Source organism: Centroberyx affinis, unplaced genomic scaffold (assembly GCF_046629955.1).
Source record: "Centroberyx affinis isolate AG114_WGS23_722 - 3 ecotype Tasmania unplaced genomic scaffold, CSIRO-AGI_Caff_v1 ptg001340l_1, whole genome shotgun sequence".
Lineage (NCBI taxonomy): Eukaryota > Metazoa > Chordata > Actinopteri > Beryciformes > Berycidae > Centroberyx > Centroberyx affinis.
Window position 1 is genome coordinate 555067 of NW_027279837.1, and position 25088 is coordinate 580154.

The 25088-nt window shown below is 45.2% G+C and overlaps 2 protein-coding genes across 2 annotated transcripts in view; one reads left to right on the forward strand and one right to left on the reverse strand.

Moving 5' to 3' along the window:
* gli3 (GLI family zinc finger 3) overlaps positions 1 to 11956 on the forward strand; it is a 97754-nt gene extending 85798 nt beyond the window's left edge. The window contains exons 11-15 of the mRNA XM_071525834.1: positions 3632 to 3781; positions 3944 to 4108; positions 4228 to 4518; positions 6295 to 6688; positions 7667 to 11956. Of these exons, the coding sequence (XP_071381935.1) occupies positions 3632 to 3781; positions 3944 to 4108; positions 4228 to 4518; positions 6295 to 6688; positions 7667 to 10092 (3426 nt within the window). The 3' untranslated portion in view covers positions 10093 to 11956. The remainder of the gene's footprint in view (positions 1 to 3631; positions 3782 to 3943; positions 4109 to 4227; positions 4519 to 6294; positions 6689 to 7666) is intronic.
* A 1252-nt stretch (positions 11957 to 13208) lies between these two features.
* On the reverse strand, positions 13209 to 24680 carry prpf4bb (pre-mRNA processing factor 4Bb). Its single transcript, XM_071525813.1, has 16 exons — positions 24562 to 24680; positions 23660 to 23744; positions 21917 to 23055; positions 21435 to 21608; positions 20998 to 21156; positions 20003 to 20084; positions 18925 to 19126; positions 18147 to 18220; positions 16383 to 16473; positions 15963 to 16110; positions 15655 to 15792; positions 15389 to 15542; positions 15176 to 15290; positions 14914 to 15065; positions 14680 to 14766; positions 13209 to 14457 (listed from the first exon to the last, which is right to left on the reverse strand). Exons 1-16 carry the CDS (start codon positions 24618 to 24620, stop codon positions 14254 to 14256), a joined length of 3063 nt encoding a protein of 1020 aa, XP_071381914.1. The 5' UTR covers positions 24621 to 24680; the 3' UTR covers positions 13209 to 14253.
* Positions 24681 to 25088: the final 408 nt, after the last annotated feature.

A 25088-nucleotide genomic window follows, 5' to 3' on the forward strand; every position in this document is an offset into this window, starting at 1 on the left:
ATACATTTATGAGTTTGGATAATTTGCATTATGTAACTGATTATAATTTTGATAATGTAATGGAATACATTTTTAAAGTAAGCTACCCAACCCTGCCAGTGGCAGATTTGGAATTATGTTGGCTAGACTAAGTGGGGGATATAGAGGGTCTCTGATGGGGGTGGGAGTAGTGTTCAGTGAGATGCTGTGTATGTGTGTGTGTGTCTGTCGGTATGTGTGTGTGTGTGTGTGTGTTCTCACAGTTGATCAGCCCTTTCCTACCCTCCTCAGTCGACTGTGTTGTTCCAAGTAATGTGCCTAGGTGGCGCTGTGATGTCCTTGTTCTTGGATGGAGGGCTGGTTCTCCAGTGTGCGGCTGCTGCTGCTGCTGCCTCCCCGGTGTTGAAGGGAGATAAACGTGGGCGCAGTCTGAAGGCGGCCCCCCTCTCTGGCTGCTGGCACAGGCCTTTAATTGGTAAAATGCAGATTTTTTTTGATCAGGAGAAGGATTAGGCCCCTTATCTGTCTGGAGTATCTTACTCTAAGATGAAAAGACTGTGCTGAATTACACATGCCAATTCTAGCTCCCTGCCCCCTCCTCCCTCGCTCCCTCCCTCTCTCTCTCTCTCTCTCTCTCTCTCAATTTTCCCCTTTTACTTTCTCCCTCCCTCCCTCCCTCCTTCCCTCCCTTCTTTGCCTTTTTTTTCTCCTGCTCTTTACACAAAGCGCTTCAGCAACTGACATCACAAAAGAGCATATGATTTATTAGGCGGTGTTTGATAAAGCTAAACGGTGTTGCGGGTCCCACAGCTTAGTGAAATTGCCTTGTAAACAGGCCCTCTTTTCATGCACGCTTGCATTCTAATGCATGAGGGCCGTGTCCCAGAGAGAGTTTGATAAGGAGACATGGAGATGGATACTGAAGTGGGCAAATGCTGGGAAATAGCAAAGTAATGATAGGATTCTGGGTGTTACAGTAATGTGTGTAGAGATGCGTGGGTGTAAATCCACGATTTGAGCCTTGGCATAGAGGGAGTGGAAATAATTTGAAAATGGAGGCCTTTGTTTTTCGAAAATACATAAATACACCAATCCAAGTGTAAAATTGTTTGTGTTTTTGCATGGCCATTCACTTACGGCAGGGGTCTGGACTAAGAATACAGTATCTGCACCTGTATGTATGTACGTATGTGTGTGTGTGTGTGTGTGTGTGTGTATGTGCGCCTCTGCGACGTCACAGACGGCTTCAGTGTCCCCTGTGTCCGTGTCCCCGGCGCTCTCTGTCGTGCGACTCCCTCCTAAATCCATCTTGGTGGCGTTTTTACAGTTGTTGGCCGATAAGCTGGCAGGGGGAAGATGAATAACCCGCCGCGCCGCCGCTATCAGCACCTGTTTGTCGATTTAGCCGGCCAACGGGGCCTGTCCGCTCAGCATGGAGATTATTGATTCAATAAGAATTGCCATTAGATCATGCCATTAGGTTTCTCGGCGGCCCCTCTCCCCGCACTGTCTGTCCCCCTCTCTGTCAGCTCAGGGGCTCATGCATCACATCCGTCAACGGACGGTGTGTATCCGTGTGTGTGTGTGTGTGTGTGTGTCGTGCCAGCCGCCGGCGTGATCCAACGCCACGGCGCTCCCATCGCTCTCAGCCGGGGGATATTGAACGCCGCTCGCCACAGACCGATCGCTTGCCACAGGGATTCCCTCACAGAGAGGAGGAAGAAAAAGAGGAGAGGAGGCCGAGGTTTTCTGTGGCTCTGACTGGGGAGGGGAGAAGATCAATCTTGGGGAAACTTCACTAACGTCTGTGGTCGTCCAGTCCCCAATCATTTTCTATGGAATTAGTCTTGTTTTGTCACTTTTAAATTAAAAATTGTCAAGTGAAAATAATGGAGGACCTTTGCGGATATATTAATGTCAATTTTAGCCTTTTTTTTTTGCTATCACACCCCACTGCTACTGCGTTGACTCATTTATTGATACATTTGGGATTTGGATGCAGTGAACAGTGGAGCTTGCTCAGGCAGTAGGCCTACAGTATATGTGTGTATCTGGCTGTATTGGAGCACTCCTACTATATATAGTGGGACGTGAGTGCAGCTGTTTTGAAGTTAGGAGCCTTAGGGGCAAAATGTCTTGAAGAAAGGTCAGATCTCATAGGGCGGTGTGTGTTGTGGGGCGATTCCCTCGCTTTGATGGGGACAAGGAGCTGTGTGGATGTCATGGTCATGGTTGTGTGTGGGGTCACTAGCTGGTCAGGGGGAGGGGCACTGGGACGGCACAAAGATGCCATTGTCAGGGGATTGTCACGCCTGGAGGGGCACTAACCCTGGCACACACACACACACACACACACACACACACACACACACGTCTGCACATACCTTGAGAGTGCCTTCAACTATATGGGTTCTATTCCCTTATCTCAGTACAGTAGTTAAAAAGGAAGGCCAAAACCTCTAAGCCTGTCAAAAGTGACCCTGAGCATAATGGGGGGACTTTTCTTTTTTTTTTTTTTTTACTGTTCGTTTGCCTTTTTTACTTTTATTTGCTTCTTTTCTGCATGTTTTATAGTTCAACAGCCTTGCGAGTAAGTGCTCAAAGAAAGCGTGTTTTCCCCAGACATTTAAGACCGTTCAAAGTCAAGTCTCTATTTATCCCCTCCCCTTCTCTCCTATTCCCACCCTTCTCTCTGCACCCCCCACCCCAAGGTAAAAGACTCTTGCTCTGGAATGTAATAATACTGGTTCCTTTTGGTCAGGATATTGTGTCTGTCTCCCTGGGTTTAAATTGCTCTCGGAAAGGCACTTCAGAGGCCACCACACACTGTTGTCTTTGAAAGAGAGCCAGATGTTGACTTCATCCCCGGAGGATTCTCCGTCTGCATGCCATTTTTTTTTTCTCCTCACCTCCTTCATTCCTCCGTAACATCCACCACTTACCCCGTTTTACTGGTCAGTATATGAGACAGTTAGTGAAAAGACAGAGAGAAATGGGAAGAGAGAGGGGGATGGAGCGAGAGGAAGGTGCTGCTCACAGATATAATGCTTGGCTGGAGTTGTAAAACCCTTGCATTTCAGATGCCTTGACTGAACTTTTGATTTCTCGCCCTATCCCCTCACCTCCCTCCCACCTCCCCTCCCTCCTAAGCCTCAGATTGGAAGTTGCCACGGCAGCACAACTGTCAGCACTTGTCACGGCGGGGCAAGGGCCCAATGTGATGCGAAGTGACAGGGTTTTATTTGAAAATCCCGTTCAGATCGGACCCTGAGACTCACAAGCCTGCCTTTATTCCTCTGTGTGCAGATTCCGGCGGAGGGGAAGGCGAGAAAGAGAAAAGCAAGAAACAAAGGAAGGAAAGGGTTAAGAGGGATGGGATGAAAGAAATGAAATGGGAGAAATTGTTGTATCAAAACAACATGAAAGAAATTGAAAACAGGAAACAGGAGGTTGTGTTTGCCTCTTCTGCCCTTTTGTACAGAGCAACAAAATTTATGACAAAAATTTCCTCAACAAGAACAACAAATCAATTCAAGACGGAACGATTTTCCACTTAGTCACTTCCTTCGTTCCCATTATGCACCACAGTAAATACAATATCCTCATACAGACCCAGTCGCTCTGGTTAATGTTCTCTCGTCTCTTCTTCCAGCACATAAACAACGACCACATCCACGGGGAGAAGAAGGAGTTTGTGTGTCGGTGGGACGAGTGTTCGCGGGAGCAGAAGCCCTTCAAGGCCCAGTACATGCTGGTGGTCCACATGCGCAGACATACTGGGGAAAAACCACACAAGTGCACAGTAAGGATGCTTTAGTTGACATCAGTTGACTTGTACATGAAAAAACGCTTTTATTGCATCCTTATTTAGATTTAGATCAGGTCTCAGGTGACTTTATGTATTACAAGTACACTAAAGGATGTGTGGGTGTTGTCCTCCTCCTCCTCCCTCTCTTCCTTGCAGTTTGAAGGCTGTGCCAAGGCTTACTCCCGCCTGGAAAACCTGAAGACTCACCTGCGCTCCCACACAGGAGAGAAACCTTATGTGTGTGAGCACGAAGGCTGCAACAAGGCCTTCTCCAACGCCTCGGACCGGGCAAAACATCAGAATCGCACACACTCAAATGAGGTGCTCACAAACATATTTTTACACAGTCAAAGTCCCGTCACGCTCCCTTGACTTCACTATAAGTATTAGAATTCGGTGTAGGCGATCAACTCCTCACTCCTCATCTCCTCTCTTTTTAGAAACCGTACGTGTGTAAAATCCCAGGATGCACCAAGCGCTACACGGACCCGAGCTCCTTACGCAAGCACGTCAAGACGGTGCACGGGCCCGAGGCGCACGTCACCAAGAAACAGCGTGGCGATTATCCGCGCCCCCCTCCCCAGCCCCGGGAGCCCGGGGGCAACGGCCAGGGCCGGTCGCCAGGGCAACTGCCCCTGGGCGGGTACACGGACCAAAGGGAGTACAACCACGCTACCTCAAAACAGGATGAATGTCTGCAGGTCAAGTCCATCAAGACAGAGAAGCCCATGGTAAGACTCGACACGGTTCATTTCGGAAAGATTTTGCTACCTGAAATTCATTAGTCAGTATTTCAAAACCGCAACTGATTCTATCCTCAAACAATAGAACTATCGTGTAAGAAAACATCTTCAGATGTCTCATAACTTCAATAAAAACGCATAATGTGATTAACTTTATTCCAACAAACATTCTGTAATAGTAGGTCTGAAGTTTTTCATAGATAGTTCATTTTGGAAAGAAACACTTAATTTTCTCTGACGTTCCACTGATCCACACTAATAATATTTTCTCCCCTGCAGCCTTGTCTAATGCTTTTTAATACCATTCTCCTAAGTTGAATGAAACTCAGTTTGTATGCTTAACATTAAGGTTTGTGTGTGTTTTAACAATGATGTGTGTGTGTGTGTGTGTGTGTTTGTGTAGCAGGCATGCACATTTGATACTGACCTCTTCTAATGAGTAAATGTTTTCTTCTATCCAATGCTTCGGCATTTCACTCCTTCCCTTTCTAAGGACAGTGGGTAATCAGGTGAGATAGGTGTCCCTTCACGTTGCATTCGTAAAACCTTCCTTCTAAATCTCACTTGTTCCTTGCTTGTCCATTCCTTTCATTATCTGTTGGATTTATTGGATTTATGTTCTCATCCCATCACAATTATTAGACACTTTCACCCAAAACGATCCAGGTTTGTTCTCATCGTAGGATTCTCTCATCCCTCACGTTCATTACAAGGTTATTCTTCTCACTTCATTGTACTTTATGTTGAAGAGTGGCAGTGATATTTACTGAGGGCGATATATTTCAGTGAGCAATGCCCATGCCTTTGGGCAGAACTAAGTGCATTTCCAATGGCATGAGGGCAGTGTGTATTGAAAGTATGCCCAATAGTGCCTAGGGCTCAATTGCTCAGCCAAATGCATTCATAGTAAACAGGGTGAGTAGTCTCTAAACACTGCTGACACTCTCTGCCAAAAAAGTGATTCCCTTATTCCTCGGTGCACCACAGTTTCTAAAATTTAAAGTAAACAACCCAATTAGGCACTAGCCGGTCTCAAAAGAAGCCTTTATCCTATTTGCCAGTCAGCCCAAAACATGATTTTCTCCTCTGGAGCGTTTTTTGTGTGTCCGGACAAGCACATTTGATGGCACAGGGGGAGGCATTTCTCATGCCCCAGTAATGCAATGAAAACTGTGTATCAAACACCTTTTGATAAAAAAGAGTTAATATAAATCATTGTAGCAATTGGTTCTCTGGTTTGGAGAACCAGTTGGAACTGCAGTGATACGGGATACATGTACAATGATACAATGATACATGAATAAAATTATCTTTTATGATGACCAATCATTACTTTATGAATAATTATTGTTGTCTGATGTTATAGGAAATGCATCTTCCAAAGCATCACATCGTATCATCGTTTGTGACATATGGTATAGTGCATTTGTCCTCGTCGTGTTATCTGAAATAAACTTGATAATAATCTGGCTTTCCTATTTCCTTTCTTTATCTCCTCCCTTCTCCCAACTGTCTCTCTGTCTTCCTTTCCTCTGTCTCTCTGTCTCTCTGTCTTCCTTTCCTCTGCCTGTCTGTCTGTCTGTCTGTCTCTCTGTCTTCCTTTCCTCTGTCTGTCTCTCTGTCTTCCTTTCCTCTGCCTGTCTGTCTGTCTGTCTGTCTGCCTGCCTGTCTGTCTGTCTCTCTGTCTTCCTTTCCTCTGTCTGTCTGTCTGTCTGTCTGTCTGTCTGTCTGTCTGTCTGTCTGCCTGTCTGTCTGTTGTCTCAGACGTCTCAGCCAAGCCCTGGCGGTCAGTCTACATGCAGCAGTGACCAGTCCCCCGTCAGCGCCTATCCCAGCAGTGGAGTCCAGCTTGCTGTGAGCGCCGGACGCTCGCCAGGGGAGGGGCTGGAGGAGGATGAGGAGGAAGAGGAAAATGAAGAGGAGGCGGAGGAGGAGTGCGAGGGTCAGCCAGCCCCCATCATGGACTCCACGGTCTCCACGGCGACAGCGGCCATGCTGACCCTGCAGGCGAGGCGAAGTGTTGGCCGTCCCCTGCGCTGGATGGAGCACATCAAGATGGAGAGGCTGAAGCAGGTGAATGGAGCGCTGCCCAGGCTGGGGCCCCTGTCCCCCACACCGCCCCCCAAAGGCTCCACGCTACCCAACATCCTGGGGAAGGGTAAGCTCACCTCAGAAAATTACAAACACATTTACATTCACTTAATTACAGCCTCTGTTACATATTGATTTGAATAAACATGTGTATCCAATGCAACTTGAAAGTTTGTGAATTTGAGGACTTGAAAGTTTTTGAAAATGAATGGATGGCCTTGATTTTTTAAAAATAAAATAGCATCCAAATTCATCAATATGCCTCAGCTCTGTCCTAGGATCAGCACTTCACATCCCGAGGAAAACCCTGTGATGGATATTTTTGTTGATATAGCAGCAGTAACATTCATGATTACCATGATTTTTTGACTTGACAAGATCATGAGTAAAATATGTAGCCTCAATGATGCATAATATTGATCAATGTCATGTTTTACTCCAGGGTATGCCAATTTGTTTTTCAGTTTTTCATTAAAAAATTTGATGTCCAAGTGAGTTTGGAAATCCAGTTCCAAGTGCTGGTTTACTGAAGTCTACAAACCTCAATTTTACAATGGCAAGTAGAAGTGGTCTTAGTTTGACACATAGGACACTCACTTGGGCATTTTATAGATAAGAAGCAGCTGTAAACAGCAGCAGAGTTAGATAGTCACCCCAAATGTGTATACAAATCACAGTTTGAGAGATTAACTATCCTGAATTCCATCTTGCCAACTGGGCTGAAGCATTCAGGCAAAACAAATGCTTAAAATTTTCTGTTCCGCTGGAAAATGGTATCAAACCGTATCAAGCTGTATATCATATCAGTCAGAATAGCATGTAACAATGTTTCATGGCCAAGTGCTGCCAGTTGTTTGTGGCAGCATCTGTCTGAGGGATCTCTGTGCACTTATACTCATCTGTCTTCTTCTTCTCTCTTTTCCATCTGTAATCTCCCTTTCACCACATCATTTTCCCACTTCTCTATCTGTCGCCAACCTGTGTCTGCTCTTTTCTCTCCATCTTCTCTCTTCCTTTCTGCCTCTCTCTCTGTGTTTCTCCTCAGGATCCTGTCTGGGCAGGCCGTGGGGTGTGTCTGCTCCTCAGCCTCCTCCTCATCCCGAGCTGGGCAGCACGGAGCTGACAGTGCTCAATTTGCTCCGCGACCGGCGTGATAGCAGCGGCAGCGCCACCAGCTCTGCCTACCTGAGCAGCAGCCGGCGCTCCTCGGGCATCTCACCCTGCTTCTCCAGCCGACGCTCCAGCCAGGCTTCCCAGAGTGAGGGTGTGGCATCAGCCGCCCACCACCGCCGCCTCCATAACCTTAGCTCCACCGACTCTTACGACCCCATCTCCACCGACGCCTCCCGACGCTCCAGCGAGGCCAGCCAGTGTGGAGGTGGGGGAGGAGGAGGGGGTGGAGGGGTACTCTCAGGTGGGGGCTGGGGAGGCGTAGGGGGAGGAGGCGTAGGAGGAGGGGGAGGGTCACGGGGGATGCTCAATCTCACCCCAGCCCAGCACTACCACCTGAAAGCCAAGTATGCAGCGGCGACTGGCGGCCCACCCCCAACGCCTCTACCCAACATGGAGCGCATGAGCTTGAAGACTCGCATGGCCATGATGGATGACGGTCACAGTGGTGGTAACCACTCACTGCCCCCTGTGGTCAGGCCGCGCCGCTGCAGTGACGGCACCAACGGGTACACCAACGGGTACGCCAATGGGTATACGGGACATGCAGGTTACCGGAGGAGGGTCTTCTATCCTGGCGAGGGTCCAGGGAGTTGCGATCGGAGGGCCAGTGACCCAGTGCGGACGCAGGCTCCTGATATTTTCGGCCTGCCTCAAGTGCAACGCTTCAACAGCCTTAACAACCTCCACCCTCTTCCGCCTCTGTCTGGGATCCACCACCCTACAGCTGAAAGCCGCAGCTTTAGCCTGCAGAACTATACGCGCTCAGAGGGCAACTTGCAGAGAGGCCTGCAGCACTCACCCTGCACCCCCAGCATCACAGAACACTCAGCCTTAGAAGCCCTGGCCATGGAGGAGGAGGGGGAGGCCGGCCTGCTGCTGGGGGATGAGGACATGCTACCAGATGACCTGGTACAGTACCTCCGCTCCCAGGACCAGGCAGACGGAGGCTTCCACGTCGAGGACCAAACAGCTGCGAGCCAAAGGGACATCTCCCACCCGTCTTTAGGGGAGATGGAGCAGATCCAGGGCTCAGGGTTGAACCTGACCTTCCCTGGGCCGCACAGCCTCCAGCAGCAGGTAGCAGAGAGAGAGAGCCCCAGTAAGCTGCCCATCCAGTGGAATGAGGTCAGCTCTGGGAGTGCCGAGCGATCTCCTCAGAGGGAGCACAACCACCAGAGGCAGTGTGGGAGGTGGCAGGGGTCCGAACACGGAGCCGCATCTGCTCCCTTTGGCAGGTTTGGGAACATGGTGGTGCAGCAGCAAGGGCGGTTGGCCCGTGACTTCCAGAACAGTTGTGCCCAGGCTAACCAGTCCCAGGCCGCTTGCAGGGTCAACCCAGGGGTGAAGCTTGAGACATCCACTAACTCCTGCATGGAGATGAGAGGGAACGGTCACAACCCCACAAACACCTTTGGCAGGCCTGACTTCTCACAGATCACCATTGGGCCTCTTCCCCAGGGCTACAGGCAGCAGGCCTCCAATGGACCTCAGAGTCAGAGCCACTTCCAGCAGAACCACAACAGCAGCACCTCGTGCCAGATCGGGAGCAACCTACTCCTGAGCAGGGCCTCCATGGACAGCCTCTCCAGCCTCCCCAGCCTCTCCCAGGGTCCCGTTCTTCATCACAATCCCCAGGCTCCTGCCCCTCGCCCGCCGGTCGGCAGCAGCTACAGGAACCCGGCCAGGACCCAGCAGTACCTCAATCCAGAGAGCACCAATGGCATCCAGGCCAGCCTCAACCAGCAGCAGCAGCAATTGCAGAGGAATGGGACCCACTGTTCCCTTGCTCACCAGGTGTCTGGGCTGAAACTGGAGGCCCCGGACCATGGCTACCTAGAACAGGGCTTCAGTGACCCGCTCTGCTTCGAGCCAGTGGACCCTAAGGCCTCCTCCTTCCCTGTCCTGGAGGACCAGTGCTTGCTGGACTCCATGACTGAGTCTGTGGGACAAGGTGGAGGTGGCGGCAGCGGGGACTCGGCCGCCCTCCTCTCTCCCGGTGCAGACCAGGTGACCAGCACAGTGGACAGCAGTGTGCCTGGTGTACTGGATGAGGTGGTAAGTCTGGACTTTGGTGCCATGCTGGAGGATGGGTACGACCAGGGTAGTCTGGTATCAGGGGTGTTAAGTCCCTCCATCTTCCAAGGTCTGTCTAGGACCTCATCTCGGCTCACCACCCCTAGAGCATCCACTACCTTCCACAGCGTGGCGCCCGGCCTCAACAACATGGCCATTGGAGACATGAGCTCCCTCCTCACCACCCTTGCTGAGGAGAGCAAGTTCCTGGCTATCATGCAATAGCTGCTCTCTCTCTGCTCTCTCCTCCCTTGGGAAAAATGAAAAAAGGAAGAGAAAAACTCTGGTGTATGTGAAGAACTCATGAAAAAAAGAGGATAAAAATGGTAACACTTAGAAAAAAGTGGCAATTATGAGAGGTTTATTATGTACGTAAAACAAATTGTTCTGGAAGAGATAGTTGCCAAACAGATTTATTTTGTAAAATTGTCATCCCACACAGAAAAGGGATGTGTCAAAAATATGTATAGATAAATAGTTATATTCCTTTTCTGGAATGAAGGCTATTTTTGGAAGCCCTTCTCTTTGTATTACTATGTGATGGTGAGCAAAATCTCACTTCTTTGAAACAGTATTCTGTGTATTGTCACTGTTTTTTGCTGTACACACTGTTGGTATAAATGCATGTATTCAAGGTTAAACATAAACACTGTCTTTATAAGTACATAGACTAGCCCATGTGCCAAGTATCTATCGTTTTGATCCCATAGGTACAAAGCCTCTAATTCCATTCTCGTTCCAGCAGGTCAGAAATGGGTCATTTAACTTAAGAGGCCCCGATGGTAACTTTATATATCATAGTTTTTGATAAGTGGTATATTTACATCTATTGTCATTTTGTTTGTATGTTACTTTTGCGAATCTGTAAATCTTAATGTTTCAGTGCTTCTACCAAGTCTTACCAAGTGGTGTTTTTGTCAAGAGTATCACAGTATGGTATTGAGTCCAAAATAAAAGGACAACACATCAAAGTCTTAGAATTCACAAGCACCATAAATAGTCTTCTAGTTGATATCTAAATGGCTTGATTTAGTTAGTCTGGTAAGGTACTCACGGGTGTATATAACAACGTGTTTTTATATTCTGTTAGTGATAATCTGATTTTTGACGTTGGATTGCACGGTTGTTCGGAGCTGATGTGAAAATGGACATTTTTTTCTTGATGATAAAGGGTCCCATTTGGTGCTTTATGTATGCTTATACAAATAGATATTTCAGTGCTTCATGTTTTTAATCTGTCTTACTGACCAACAGTGGTCCACAGCACATGAATTTCCCTCTCATGATGGTAAATGCTATAAAATGATGTTTTGTTTTATAGGAAATCATCCATGTCATTTTCTCCAAAGCTCTTTAATTCAGAATGTGTACTGCCATCAAGTATTGCAGTGACTTTGTCAACAGTGTTAGTATTGCCTTGCAGTCTTACGCGACTGCGCACAGAATATTGAGTAGTTTACCTAGTATTCAGCGTCAAAGCAATGAGGTACAAATTGTTTTATTGTTTTTGGTACTTTTGTCATTTTTGTAGCTGTGCATTGATGGTGTTTTTTTGTTGTTGAAAGAAGTAGTAATCATTTCCTTTGAAAGGAGGGAATTACATTGAGGTATGTGCCTTATATCTGCCTGTCGGAAAAAAGAGAAAGATCACTGCCAATCTTCCATTGTGAATGATGAAAAAAATAAAAAAGAATAAACATGTTAAGTGTCTTGTGAGACCCGGAAAAGAAAAATGACAGAACATTTATATAAGCAAAGTCTGAATATCAGAAAAGTCAAGATTTGCTAAACGCATTCAACTTTTCTTTGATTTTGTTTTTAGTTTTCACATTTATTGTCCTCTTTTATATATAAATGTGTAAATACATTACTCTTTCTGTAGATTTAGTGGAGATATGAGGAGGATCCTTGGGCCAATAAAGAACTGACTTTGAAAGCAGGGATTCCCGGCCCTGGGTGGAGGCCAGGCAGATCTGGCTCAGAGGGGAGCGTGGAGTGCCCAGCACTGCCCCTCTGCCAGAAGAGCCACTTTGCTCTTTTATAACTGACTACAAATGTTTGTATGGTTTTAATAAAAACGGAAATTATATTTTAAGTCTCCTTTCTTGCTTGTGTGCTGGTTTTAATAATATATGGAAATGTTATTGGTTTGAATTAAGTGCTTGTTTTTGTGGAGTCACCAAACCAAGACAGACTATAAAGACAGAATGAACTGCTAGCATTATCATTGTTTACACAGAAACATTATGTTTAATAAAATGGGATTGAAAATGGGACAAAATATGATCATACCATATCCAATGGAGCTAGGTTATGGGTTTTAAGTCAAAACTAAGCCAAAATAATAAGTAAATGTGCAGTGTCTGGTGTTATCTTAGCTTTTTGGGTGAGAATATATTCCATTCCTCTCATTAAAAATGGAAATACAGATTATTAGACAAGCAGCTGAGTTTCCAGAGCAGTCACCTTCAACTTCGACACCGTCATTCATGGAGAATAGCTAGTGCTTTTGTTGCCCTCTTCTGATCATTACAAGAAATTGCAATTATGTTGTAAGATGGCTTCATGCACTTCATCCTCATGAAATGCATGATTATCATTTACTTATTTGGTTACAGACTGAGATTGAAAGCAGTCATGCCTTGATCCCTGTATGCCATGAGATCAAAGCCAGTAGGTGTTAGTATCACTAGTCTCCCTGCATTACTCATTCTCATTGACCTCTTTACCAGTGGTTATTCCACTATAGCCCACATTTTTACAGACCCTTTAGCCTGACAGCCCATCAGCTCACATCAGAAGCCTTTTCAGTGCTGTCGATGCAAGCAGAGGCAGATCTTACATCATTTCCCCCTTTCCCAGACAGAGAGAAAATGGGAATCTTTTCTAAGCGAGTCTCTATTATGCTTTTTAGAAGCTCAACACAAGTGCAATCACATGGCGGAAATGAAGGGTACAGTTAGAAGAATTTCCACTGCAGAGGGAGCATGAGAGCCATAAATTGTTCCAACTGGACACAAGATAGGCCGTTTTTACCTTTGATGCTCCGAGGCTGCAGACGTCTCAGTCGAAAACAGTTTCTTCAAAGGAATATCCCACCTTTCTCACACTCCCTCGCCGTCTTCAGGCTATACTCATCAGAGTACGAGGGTATCATCCAGGGGGCTGTCAAAAGCCCTTTTTGGACAGGTAACATTCAGCTGTGAAATTTGTACACAGATTCCATGACTGTTTCTCTACATATCTAATGCTCTTCACAATTAAGTGTGAATACATTGCTATTAACAAGTAAGTACTCATCCATTATGCCAACAATGAAGAAATGGAGTGGGATTTTGGTATAGAATATGAAACATTTTATTACTAAAAGTTGTGTTACACTGAAGGTGCTCTTTCAGCAGCGTTTTCACAACTATTCTTTATTGAAATCACAAGATTTTTTTTACCACTTAATGGAAAAAACAAACGACTCATACATGAAACAATGATAACAATGGACTATATACAACGATGAGAAAGGAGGGTTACAGGTGTGGCTTCAACAGGCCAGCATTGTTTGGTGTTTAACAAACTAGGCTCATACAGGAGGCACTTAAATCTGAGAGCCTTAAGAGCCAGGACCTAGCCAGAGTGCTGGAGGGAGAGAAAGCTAGAAAAACATGGAACCGTCCAGCAACAGAAAACAATGACTACCTGCTTTGAAATGGATAGATTCTATTGTTCAGGGAGGGAGTACATAATATGCATCTATTCCTTCATCTCAGGCCTGATGCCTGGGAATTGGCCAGGGATGGTGGAGGGTGGGGGGGGGTGCCGTCACATGTGGGACACTGATGCACATACAGAGCATTTACACAGGCCTGCACCACAGAAATCTAGAGCACAAAGGGTGCACATTCAAAAGCATGCATCGCCCCACAATGAGCAATGTGATCATTTAAAAAAAAAAAAAAAAAAAAAAAAAAAAAGATGTGCCAGTATCTGACATCTGCAACTACGACGAAACTCAACTGGCTGATGCTCAAGATTGTTAATAATGCAATAGACATATTTACAGGAATTATATCTTTTTTTTTTTTAACATCAGTCACTTCAATGCCAGTTAAATAGAAAAAGTCCATAACTGCATCGCCGGGTATGGGGGCAAGTTTACAACGATAATCACAAAAATCAATGTTTCCAAGAATGGCTACTATTTCAATGATCTATTTACAATAAAACAAGAGTATGTATCCATAAACAAAATTAGGTTGAGGAAGAACAAAAATCCATGACATTCTGAATCGAAGTCTGTGTGTTGGCTGCCTCACTGCAGAGTTCATGTCAGAGCTAGTCTGGTGGTGGGTTTTGAGTCTGCGGGTCTGGGAGTGCGTGGCGTTCTGTGGGTCAGATCTTCTCCTGGATAAAGGGGTGCTGCAGAGCCTGGTTGATGCTGATGCGTTTGGCTGGGTCCAGCATCAGGGTGCCATCTATCAGGTCTTTGAGCTGCATCACCTTCTTCCTCTGGTCCTCAGGCAGTCGCTGGCCTCCCACCATATCTGTCAGCAGGTCCTTGGTGGGGTTGATGGTGCTCATCACCGTTACCTTCTCCTGATGTGAGCAGAGGACCAAAGGATTGAAAGAAGAGATTTAAGTCAAGTGGATACTATAAGCACAACAATAATAACGACGATACATTTTCAGTATCTGACATATTTGTGTTCCAACTATTTTCAATAATTTTTTTATGCTCGTTTTATGCAAATTCTGGGACATGTTAACAACTCTGAGCAGGCGGAAGTTTAACATGAAAAGTGAGAAGGAACAACGTACCCTTTCTGTCACTTTGTCCACTTCAATGTACAGGAAGTTCAAATTCTGATCGAAGTGCTGGTCTTTGAACAAGCCTTTACGGATCATCTGAGAAAAGAAAAACACAACATTGCATCATTCTGTAACTTCTTCAACACTGCATCGAACAACAATACTTTACACTGCGTCTGAAAAAAAGAGATAAAAAAAATATACATCTGACGGAAGCTCTGAGATTCCATGATGCAATTCTACCTTGTTGGGCATCTTCCCCTTGAGGTCCATGGCCAGTTTGATCATGTGGTTGTTGGAAGATCCGGGGAACAAGATCTTGCCAGTGTAAAGCTCATATAAAGTGCAGCCGACAGACCACATGTCAATACCATAATCATATGGCTTTCCTATGACTGAGACAGAAAGAAACATATAAGTGATTAGTATGATCTCATGAGAAGAATAAGGTCAAATTATCAAAGCAATGGTAAGACTACAGATGTGCATAAATAACCTAACTTACTGATTTCTGGAGCTCTGTAGAACCTGCTGACCAGGTACGGTGTGATGTCGTTGTCAGCCACATGCGATGCAGAACCAAAGTCACACAACTTCAGGATGGTCTTTGACTCGTTCACCTTGTGAGGAAAGACAAGATAAGTAAGCACAAGACTGCTCCATCTCCTTTTAATTCTGGCATCTATCCTGATTCTTAGAGCGAGCATTTACATCTTACCAGGATATTGTCTGGCTTGATGTCAGCATGGAGGATGTTGCATCGTTTGAGCAGCTTGAGGGCGAGGAAGAGCTGCTGACTGTAGGAGCGCACCGCTTTGATGTGGAGGCCCACATCTTTACCATACTTCTTCAGCACCTCTCGCAGATTCATACTGTGGGTGGGAATGCAACAAGTAATTAACAAGTTAGATAAATGCTATAGATTCCATTAAGAGTACACGTCTCAGGAAAGGATTAAATGAGCAGTGTCCCCTCTCACAGTACCTGAGGGGCTCAAACACCAGACACAGATGCTGCTTGTGGTAGAAGTGCCTGAAGAGACGAAGGCAGTGGAACTTGTCATCCGGGTCGGCATCGTTCAGCTTCTTGAGGAACTCCAGCTCTTTCAAACCAGTCTTCTGCCTATAGACCACAAAAGAAAGAGTCTTTATCTCCACATATCCAATTAAAGCTTTGTTTAGATCCGTTCTCAATTATTTTATTTTGAAGGGAACCAATGCTATTTCGGATATGAGAGAGTTTACATTCATATAAAAAAAGGTTTTTAATATATAAATATATGTATGACTCACATGAGCTCGTTGTTTCGGATGATCTTGACTGCCACCTCCTGGCCGGCCCTGGCAGTGTCCCTGGCTCTGATCACATTGCTGAACACTCCCTGGCCCGTGTAGCCATACACATCATAGCGCTTGTCCAGTGTCTCACCAATGTTCACCCCTGTATAAGCACAGACATACACACAGTTGATGGAAGGAAGGTTGTTACCCCAGTCTAAAAAATATTCCAAGTGTGTGTAATGAATGTACTTCAATTGCAACCACCATACGGCATGAGCCTTGACTGGAGATACTGTGCAAAAGTTGTATGTTGTATGTATGTATGATATTAAGTAAGGACTCATGGGTGTTTGCCTGACACTGGCAGAATCCTAGTAAGAGTCTTGCCTAGGTATGATGCCTAAATCTTAGGATTAGGAGGGGAACACTTACGGTAGTAACCCTCAGCATCAGTCCAGTTGTCCCTGAGGTTAGGGTTTTCCTTGAAGTCCTTCCCTACACCTGCCGCTCTCATCCTGGCACTCTGCAGAAACATCACAAAAATGAGGTCAGTGGCTCATACAACAGACAGTTCCTTGGATTCTCAGTTACAGTGTCTCCTATTCTTATGTGATGGCATACCAAAATTTCAGACGGGGCCAGTGCAAATTGTCTATTGAAAGACAGAGGAACATTAAAAGAGGTTTTTGCATTGCTCAAAAGTAGTCCTTTCCACTGCTTGACTGTTTTCCACTACCACTACTATGAGTATAACCTAAGAACCTGTGGTAAAACACAATACTCTATTTGTAGCCCCGCAACAGCAGGGGCTCTATGGATGGTATTGTCGGCTGTTCGTTCGGTCGCTCTGTTCACCACTTGATGGGTCCTGTGGGTGAAAAGTGTGCCGCAAGGAGTTAAGACTGCTGACTCTCAATCAGGAGACCCGAGTTGGAGACCCGAGTTCGATTCCCGGCAGGACCGAAAATAGAATGTCGTGGGGCTCTTAGACTCTTATGGTGCGTTCAGACTACGGGCTACAAAGCAACACGAAGTCATTCGTTTTTAATGGAAGCCAGGGACACGACGCTACAAGCGTCAGAGGGTAAAATGTAGCAACGCTTCGACCGAGAGCAGCTATAAACTGAACTTTTTTCCACGCTCTGATGACGCAGTGAAGCGTGAACAAATCAAGGTAGTGTAGGGTAGTTATATTTACGTTATTGATTACTTGATGAGTTAGAAGAACGAGTATTTGCCAAATAAAATAAAAAATTAGGCAAATGCAATGCTATGACAGACAGACATTATCAGTTGCTGCGCCCAGCCTGACGACGACATGAACTGTCAGCGACCACCGGGCAACACTTTCCTGCTCCGTTGGCAACAATGCAGCTTGGTACGCCAGACCGTTCTGTAGCTTTTGAAGCCTGTAGTCTGAACGCACCTTAAAGGATAAGGCTGGTGTTTTTTTTAATACATTTCTTACCATCAACAAATCCTATGAAAATAACAAAATCAGCAAGTCTCGTCCATGTAGCCGATGCCCAATACAGCCATGTCTCAGTAGCCATAGAACTCCATTTTATTAAAAAAAACTATTAATATATTTTCATAGGATTTGTTGACAATAAGAAATGTATTTAAAAACACCAGCCGTATCCTTTAAGTCTTATTAAAAAGGAGTTGGGAGAGGTCTAGTTGTTAAATAATATCATCATTAGCTGTAGTTGGTTAGTTGATAAAAACTTCTTACACAGTTTTTTAAAATAGGCTCATTTCTATTGAAAATAAAAAGGCTTGATCAATTTTATACATCTTAAAAATATATTAAAACTATATTGCTGTTCAATAAATTGGAGGCTACCATAAGATAGCATGCCCATTTTTCTTTTAAAGATTATTTTTTGGCATTTCTTGCAATTATTAGACAGATGAAAGTGGAGACTGACAGGAAAGACACACAAATTACATGCGACAAAGGTCTTGGGTCAGATTCGAACCCAGGATGTTGCTTTACTTGGTATGGGCCCAATTTATAAGATGTAAGTAAAGACAACTGTGTCAACCAGGGCCAGTCCCTTCATCAGTTTCCAAAGATGCCTTCAGGGCTAAGCCGTTTGAATACATCCCCAATGTAGGGAGTGCACAACTTGAAAGTAAATCAAAAAGAAGAGTAACAGTGAAAATAAAGTTGGTGTTTACTCCATGACTTACATCAAAGTCCGCTGCAAACATGTCATCCGACTCTGTAAACATATCAGGGGCTGAGGGCTTCTTTGGGTTGGCTCCTGCAAGAAAGAAGAAGGAAACACCACAGGGTGAGTTTCTAGTCATCTGCCGTGTTGTAAAACAGAAGATATGGAACATGTGTTTGCTTCACATACTCTGCAGAGATCAAAACATGCTTCAGGTGGCAGAGACACCCAGGCTTTGGATTACAAGCCAGCAACTGAATGAACACATAACAGAAAGAAACAAAATTAAAATCCCTGCCTATCTTGCACCACACAAGTCTGCAGCTGTCACACGAACCAAGCTGCAGCTTACCAACATCAGTTTTCTCCCAAGCCCCATGAGAGACAACAGTTGCAAACTTCAGAGAAGAGAGAGATTTTATTTTATCTGATGTGAGTGCCAGTACGCCCTATGAGTGATGGGCTTGTGGAGGAGGGTATGGTAGCATTCGGCCAGGCTATACATTTCTATCACTACAGTCTGCTGTTGCCATTAGTTCAGGTGAAATAGGCCTGAAATAGGCCAGAAATATGCCAAATCGTTCAAATTTGCATAATATTCAACAGGCCCCCCACAAATAGTTATCATAAACTTAGAAAAATACATATCACAACTGCTTAATTCATTGCATATGCAGACTTACTGTTTACAACTCAACACAAACCCGGCCTGTCACCACCACAAACCTGGTTCAAGCATGGTTCATTCAGTTGGCCTTGTATGCCCACAGACATGAGAATCCTGACCAGGACATTACCGTCTTTCTCCTGGGCGATGAGGTTGTGCTTGGCTTTGATATTGGCCTCAAAAGTGTTGAGGTTCTCGCGCTCGTACTCCTTGACATCTGCGGCTACTCGCTCCAAGATGTCGTCGGGTGAGGGCGAACGGCTGCGTGTGCTGCTCTGGGGGCTGCTGGGCTCCGACACCATGTTGGTGTCCTCATTCCCGATCTTGTATTTCTGCATGAGGGCAGGAATAATGTGACCATGAGAATACATGTTAAACGTAAAAAGTAAAGAACATAAAGCCTAGGGCTGGGCGGTAAATTTATAAAACAGACACTACAACTCTTTTACCGATCTAATTTTCCACAATCGGTATGTTCAGTAAATGCATTCCTCCAGTGCAGTCCAGAGTGTGTGTTCCTTAATTTAAAGCTCCTACCAGTTGAATGTGAAACTTCATTACGAACTGAACGCTGGAGTCCCATACAGCAAAGCTCCACCGGGCATGCTCCACTTTTTACCTGTTCCACCGACGATGCTGCTGTATAATTTGGCCATGACTGAAAATGGCATTGTTGCTGATTTGTTCCACGACAAAAACTTTGAACGATTTTGTCATTTTTTGTGATCAATCAGTAAGTTTTTATTGTTACTGTTTTTATTGTTACAATAATTAGCACATAGGCCTATGTGATCCTACAAATCTTACAGTAGATCTATCTAAATCTAAGTCTATTATTTTAAGTCTAGCTGTTTGTTTCAGTTGGCTGGCCATTCAAGTCCTCTATAGAAATGTCAACATGATAAATTAAAACTACTCTAGCTTCCTCCCCCACAACATTCACATCCAACTACTCTATTTAGAAATTACTTTTTATTATAAATGCGCACATATATAGGCCTACTGCAAAATGAAAACAAACAAATCGCCCAGCCTTATTACAGCCATGTATTTGTTTCTGAAATGCTAGACCACTATATTAAGAACATCAAGATTGCAGTGTTTGAACAGATATTTAATAAATAATCAGTTTATCTTCAATGCTGATACTGATTTGAAAGGACAAATACAAAAACAGCACATCTGAATCAACATAGGTGTGAACAGACCTGGACAATGGCCAGGCGTTGCTGGCGGCGCTGTTCGATGAGAGCCTCTTCATCTACCTCCTCACCATCAAAGTCCTCCAACCTGCACACACACACACACACACATACACTAAGGCCTTAGCAAATATGGCAAGACCTCAATTTCCTGTTAGATGTTAGTCTAATTTTGCATAGACCCTACATGTGCCCCAATGCCTAGATTAAGGTTTGATATAAGCAAGTAGTCCCATTATTTTGATACAGTACAATATTTATATTCAGGGTTCGCACAGCTTTTTAAGAGTAAAATTGAAGCACTTTCAAGGTACCTAAACCAAAAATTTCCAGACTCTCGAAGCCTTTATCAATCTCCTTTCTGCAGGTTGTGCAGTACGCCTTCCTTTCTGTGGCTCCTCTCCGAAGACATTTTTTTATATTTTTCGTTAGCCAGCCAGTTGTCATTAAAACGACAGCCTAGCATGTTGCTAAAGCGATGACAAAATCCACCTGTTCTCTAGTAGCTGATGAGCAGGTACAATAGTTAGCTTGCTACCTTCAATGTGCATCCATGCACAACATCCAAGGTCAGAGGACGCACGCATTCTGAGAGCAGATGGTCGCCCTCATGACGCGGAGCGGAGCGGATAAACGCCCCCTTTTTATTTCGCCGCCCATGTCAGTCAATCTAGCTCCGGTCCGCTCTGCGTCTTGTGTGAGACGCCAGGAGACAACAAACAAATATGACGATGGGACCGTTTCATTTCAAATATGAAAAGATTTTTGGTTTACATGAGTGATTGTGTAGATGAAACCCCAGATGTTGAAAATCAAGCATTTTTCAAGGAGTATATTCAAATTCAAGCATATTCCTAACCTTGAAAACATAACAGTTAAAATTAAGCATTTTCCAAACTTTCAAGACTTTGTACGAACCCTGTATATTAGATACCCATTGAGATGCATTATGCATTATTTGTCCTGTGGGGAAACAAGGATCAGCATCTTCTTTTACTCACACTTCTTCCTCTGAGGACTCCTGGTCGACCTTCATGCCCTCTGAAAGGCTGCCCTTGAACTTGTCCTCGTCTCTGCTGCGCCTCCTTCTCCTCTCCCGATCCCGGGACATTGAGCGTCGGTACTGTCTGAGCCTACCATACCTGTCCCTCTCCCCAGACCTGCAGAGCATAGATGCCAGATAGTTTATTAACTGGTAAAAAATCAAAGTTGAAAATGGTTTTGTTCACTGGTATTATGGCCATAATACTGGTATGGAGGAACTCTAACAATGCACCCCCTTCCGAAAAAAAAAAAAATTGTGAAAGGCACCTGACTAAAAATAAAAATGTCAAGGTTTTCCTTTGAGAGAACAAATTGCATTGGTGTAACTCACAGCAATATCCTCTGCAAGCAGCAGAGCCTAATGATAGTCCAGCGAGACGTGAGCTGCCCTCACCTGTGTCTCAGTGGAGACCTGCTCCGCCTGCGGGGAGAAGAGCGGGAGCGTCGCCGTGGTGACGGGGACCTTCGTCTTAGAGGTGAGCGACTCATCCTCCGGCGAGAGGCTGATCTGGGGCTGTTTTCCCGTGACCTGTCTCTGCCTAGCCCCATATCCGGCCGCAGGCGCTTCCTGCAGGGACATCAGAGGAGACGAGACAGAGGCTGAATGAGACATTCTACAAGTCTGTTACATTTGAACACTCATATTAACTAACACACAGTGAAATTCTAATTTACATTGCAGAACATTTAAATAATTAGTTGCAACGCCCAATTTGCCCTTTGCGGTGCGTTTTTCTGCAACAGCCAACAAAAAATGTGATCATTGTACTGCAAGTACTCTTTAAGGTGTGTATGGCCTTTAATTGCTGTCAGATTCAGACAACTTCTACTACTGTGTGAGAAGTTATGAAAAGTCAAAACAACTCATTCACCAACCTCAGTGGTGACTCTTGCCTGTCAGCATCCCTCCTCCTGAGGTCTGGTGAGCGGCTGCGTGCCCTCCTGGGAGGAGACCTTGCTCTGGAGGGAGAATGGCTCTGCTTCGATGCCCTGTCTGAGGCACTGGCCGAGGGCTGGTGGGCATCTTTGTGGCGGGGGGAAGCACTGCGTCTCCTCGGTGGGCTGTGAGGCCCTCGTCGATGAGGAGAGCGGTTCTCCTTGCCGGATGACGCGTCCTTGGATGGGGACTTGGTCGGCCGTTTGTCCCGGTCAGCATCTGAGCGACTTGGCCGTTCCCGCCCAGGTGATCTGGACCTGCGGCTTGCCCTTTCCTGGTTTGGTCTGTCGTCAGGCTGTGGAGAGGAACGTTTCTCAGACCGGCTACCTCTCTGCTCTGCTCTCCTGCTGGAAGGGGAGGGGGACTTCCTGGTTCTCTCTTTGGACCTATCAGCGCTGCCCGAACGCTTTCTGTCTTTTGACCTGCTCCTGCCACGGCCTCTGTCTTTAACAGTTGCATCTTTGCTGCTTTTGGTCATCTTATCCTGCTTAGACTCCTTGGCTGGCCTGTCCTTAGACTTACTCCGACTGTGACGCTTGGAGCTAGATTTACTGACCTCTGTTGAGTCCCGTCTGGATTTGCCACTTTTTCCTGCCCTGGGAGATATGGGTTTACCTGAGCTGCTCCTTTGGCGCTGCTCTCCATTTCTGACCCTAGCATCTCCATCTTCTTCCGATCCAGAGTTATAACCCTGAAGGATCAAGCCCATGCCTGACTGCACCTTGCCCTCCATCAACTGGCTGTCCAGCTCAGCTTTGATCATGGCTCTCTGTTTCTCTAAATCCTCCAGCAAAGCCCTGTCGTCCAGGCTGGGATTTCCAGAGGAGGGAGAAGACTCAGTCTTTCTGTGGCTGGAGGAGCCAAAGATGACAGCACCAGAGGGAGAGGAGCCCTCCTTGCGTTTGTGTTTCCTGTGTTTGTGTCGATGCTTGCGTTTGCGGTCCTTGTCCTCATCAGAGGCATGCTTGTGTTTTTTGTGCTTACTCCGGTGCTTGTGTTTCTTCCTCTTGTGTTTGCCTCCACTGCTATGATGTTTGGACCCCTCTTCTGTCTTCTCGCCATTAGTTTCTGCCTCCTCCTACGAAGGTGACAACATAACAGTGTGACAGTCGATTCGGGCATCAGATCATGCCATGATATTAATGTTCTGAATAATATGATTTCATTCATTTTCTTCAGTTTTACAGTTCTGCTTTCCCCAAAACCTTCCACTTGCCCCCAAAATCAAAAAGCTATTAAATATCTGTCTACTTTCCAAACTGTGACTTAGTGGAACAATTACTTTACTTTTTTGCATTATTTGTCTATGTCGTCATAAAAGTTTAACTTCAAGACAAATAGATTTCTTTCAAAACAGCTGTAAATTAAGGTAGCATACCTGGCCTAATAGAAATTCTAGCCTAGTCCTATATTATGTGCTTCAAAATGATAATCTATGGTTGTCTCAATATAGGCCTGTCTGCATATTGATATAGCTAGGTTTCAAGACCTCACCTCATCTTTAATCACAATCACAGAAAATGCCAAACCTATAGCACATTGAGTTAAAATACAATGAGGCAAATAAACTATTGTGCTTCAACTTTGTTAGGACAACAAATTCAGACTCATGACATCATTCCACTATCATCCATGATATGGAATATATTGTGAAATTATATGTAAGCCATAGAGGTGCGCACCCTTACCTCTTCCTCCTCTTCTTCCTCAGACATATCTCCACTGTCTTCATTTCCACTTCTCTCTTGGCTTTCCAAATCCTGCTTCCTGTGCAGGGAAAGACAAAATAGTCACTCAACAACTGTTTAGGCCTGAGCAGGCATTGGTGTACAGTTTGAGAATTGCATGCACCTTGCTCACTTAAACAGAAGAACCGCAAACTTAGCACCCGTACCCGGGAGACAGCATTCAGATCACTGCACGAATGAGTTAGCTGTATGTTAGGGGACAGAAGCTTATGTAATGGGCTGAATTAAGCTAGCGCTTGGTGTAACACCAAGTAGTGTTAAGAATAACAACCTCGTCTTAATGTTGACGTTAGCTGGTTGCTGTTACTGATGCATCATTTGCCAACTGTTACCTAGTTAACTTCGCTGGTAGCTTTTCCCTGCCTCGCTGAGCATGACCGCCAAGACGATTTACTCTCGTTAGCTAGGATTTGCTAACAGTAGCTAGCAAACTTAAGCTAGCAAGCTGAAACCGTTTCTTAGGTAGCTTCCGACTGTGCTAACTAATGTTGTCAGGGCAATACTTACTACGGAATAATGATGTTTAACTATATGTGGGATGATAGGTACACCTTATGGAATAATACATACAGCAACAAGCTGAATTGCACTTTTGTATACTGTGTGCTTAAGGGAAACTAAATGCTAGGTAAGCTAGCGAACATTAGCTAGTTGGCTAAGAACACTAGCTAGCTGACGTTGGGTAACCTAGCTAGCCCCGGCAACAATATGAAGCGTGCGAGTTTGTTAGCCTCCGCGATTCTAACTAACAGGCTCGCTCCCGATTAGATTCGAATGGGAAATATGGCAACTCCTTATTAACACTAAAGTTTAATCTTAAGTTTAAAATGCCTTACACGTGTTCGTTGCCGTTATTCATTCTTGTGGACGCGATATCCATCTCAACGTCGGCCATTTTCCTCGATTGAGGGGCCTTCTTCTTCCTCGAATATTTTGACTACACAAACACAACCGCATCAAACGACTAGCCCGCGCCCTGCTGTATTGGCGGCGCACCGTACCCGGAGTTTGGACATTGAAATTCATAGTTTGTCCACCAGGGTCTATGTTTGTCTCCTTAGTGAACACCGTTGGTATGTGCAACAAGAATGTTAGATGAATACATGGTTGGATTTTCTCCCAGTCTCCTCTCCCAGAGCATGACAACATTATAAGGCCAGCTGCTCGTTTGGGAAATAATCTCCTCTACAGAGCAATGTAGCCTACTTATGGCATGAAGTTGAACAAGGATTTTGAGCCTCAAGATCATTCATTGCTGGACTTAAGAGCAAAGTTTTCACAGTATTTGTTGCCAGTGAAATTTTTAATACTTGAAAGCACATGACTGAATGGAAAGCAATAATGACATACAATGCACTTGTAC

What these genes read in the sequence shown, in the direction of transcription:
- prpf4bb (XM_071525813.1), bottom strand. Translation starts at nt 24,620, where the DNA reads ATGGCCGACGTTGAGATGGATATCGCGTCCACAAGAATGAATAACGGC. An exon ending in AACGCCTGGCCATTGTCCAG is followed by an intron (nt 19,127 to 20,002) that starts GTCTGTTCACAC and finishes GCCCTCATGCAG; the next exon opens with AAATACAAGATCGGGAATGA. An exon ending in TCAAGCCAGACAATATCCTG is followed by an intron (nt 15,291 to 15,388) that starts GTAAGATGTAAA and finishes TTTCCTCACAAG; the next exon opens with GTGAACGAGTCAAAGACCAT.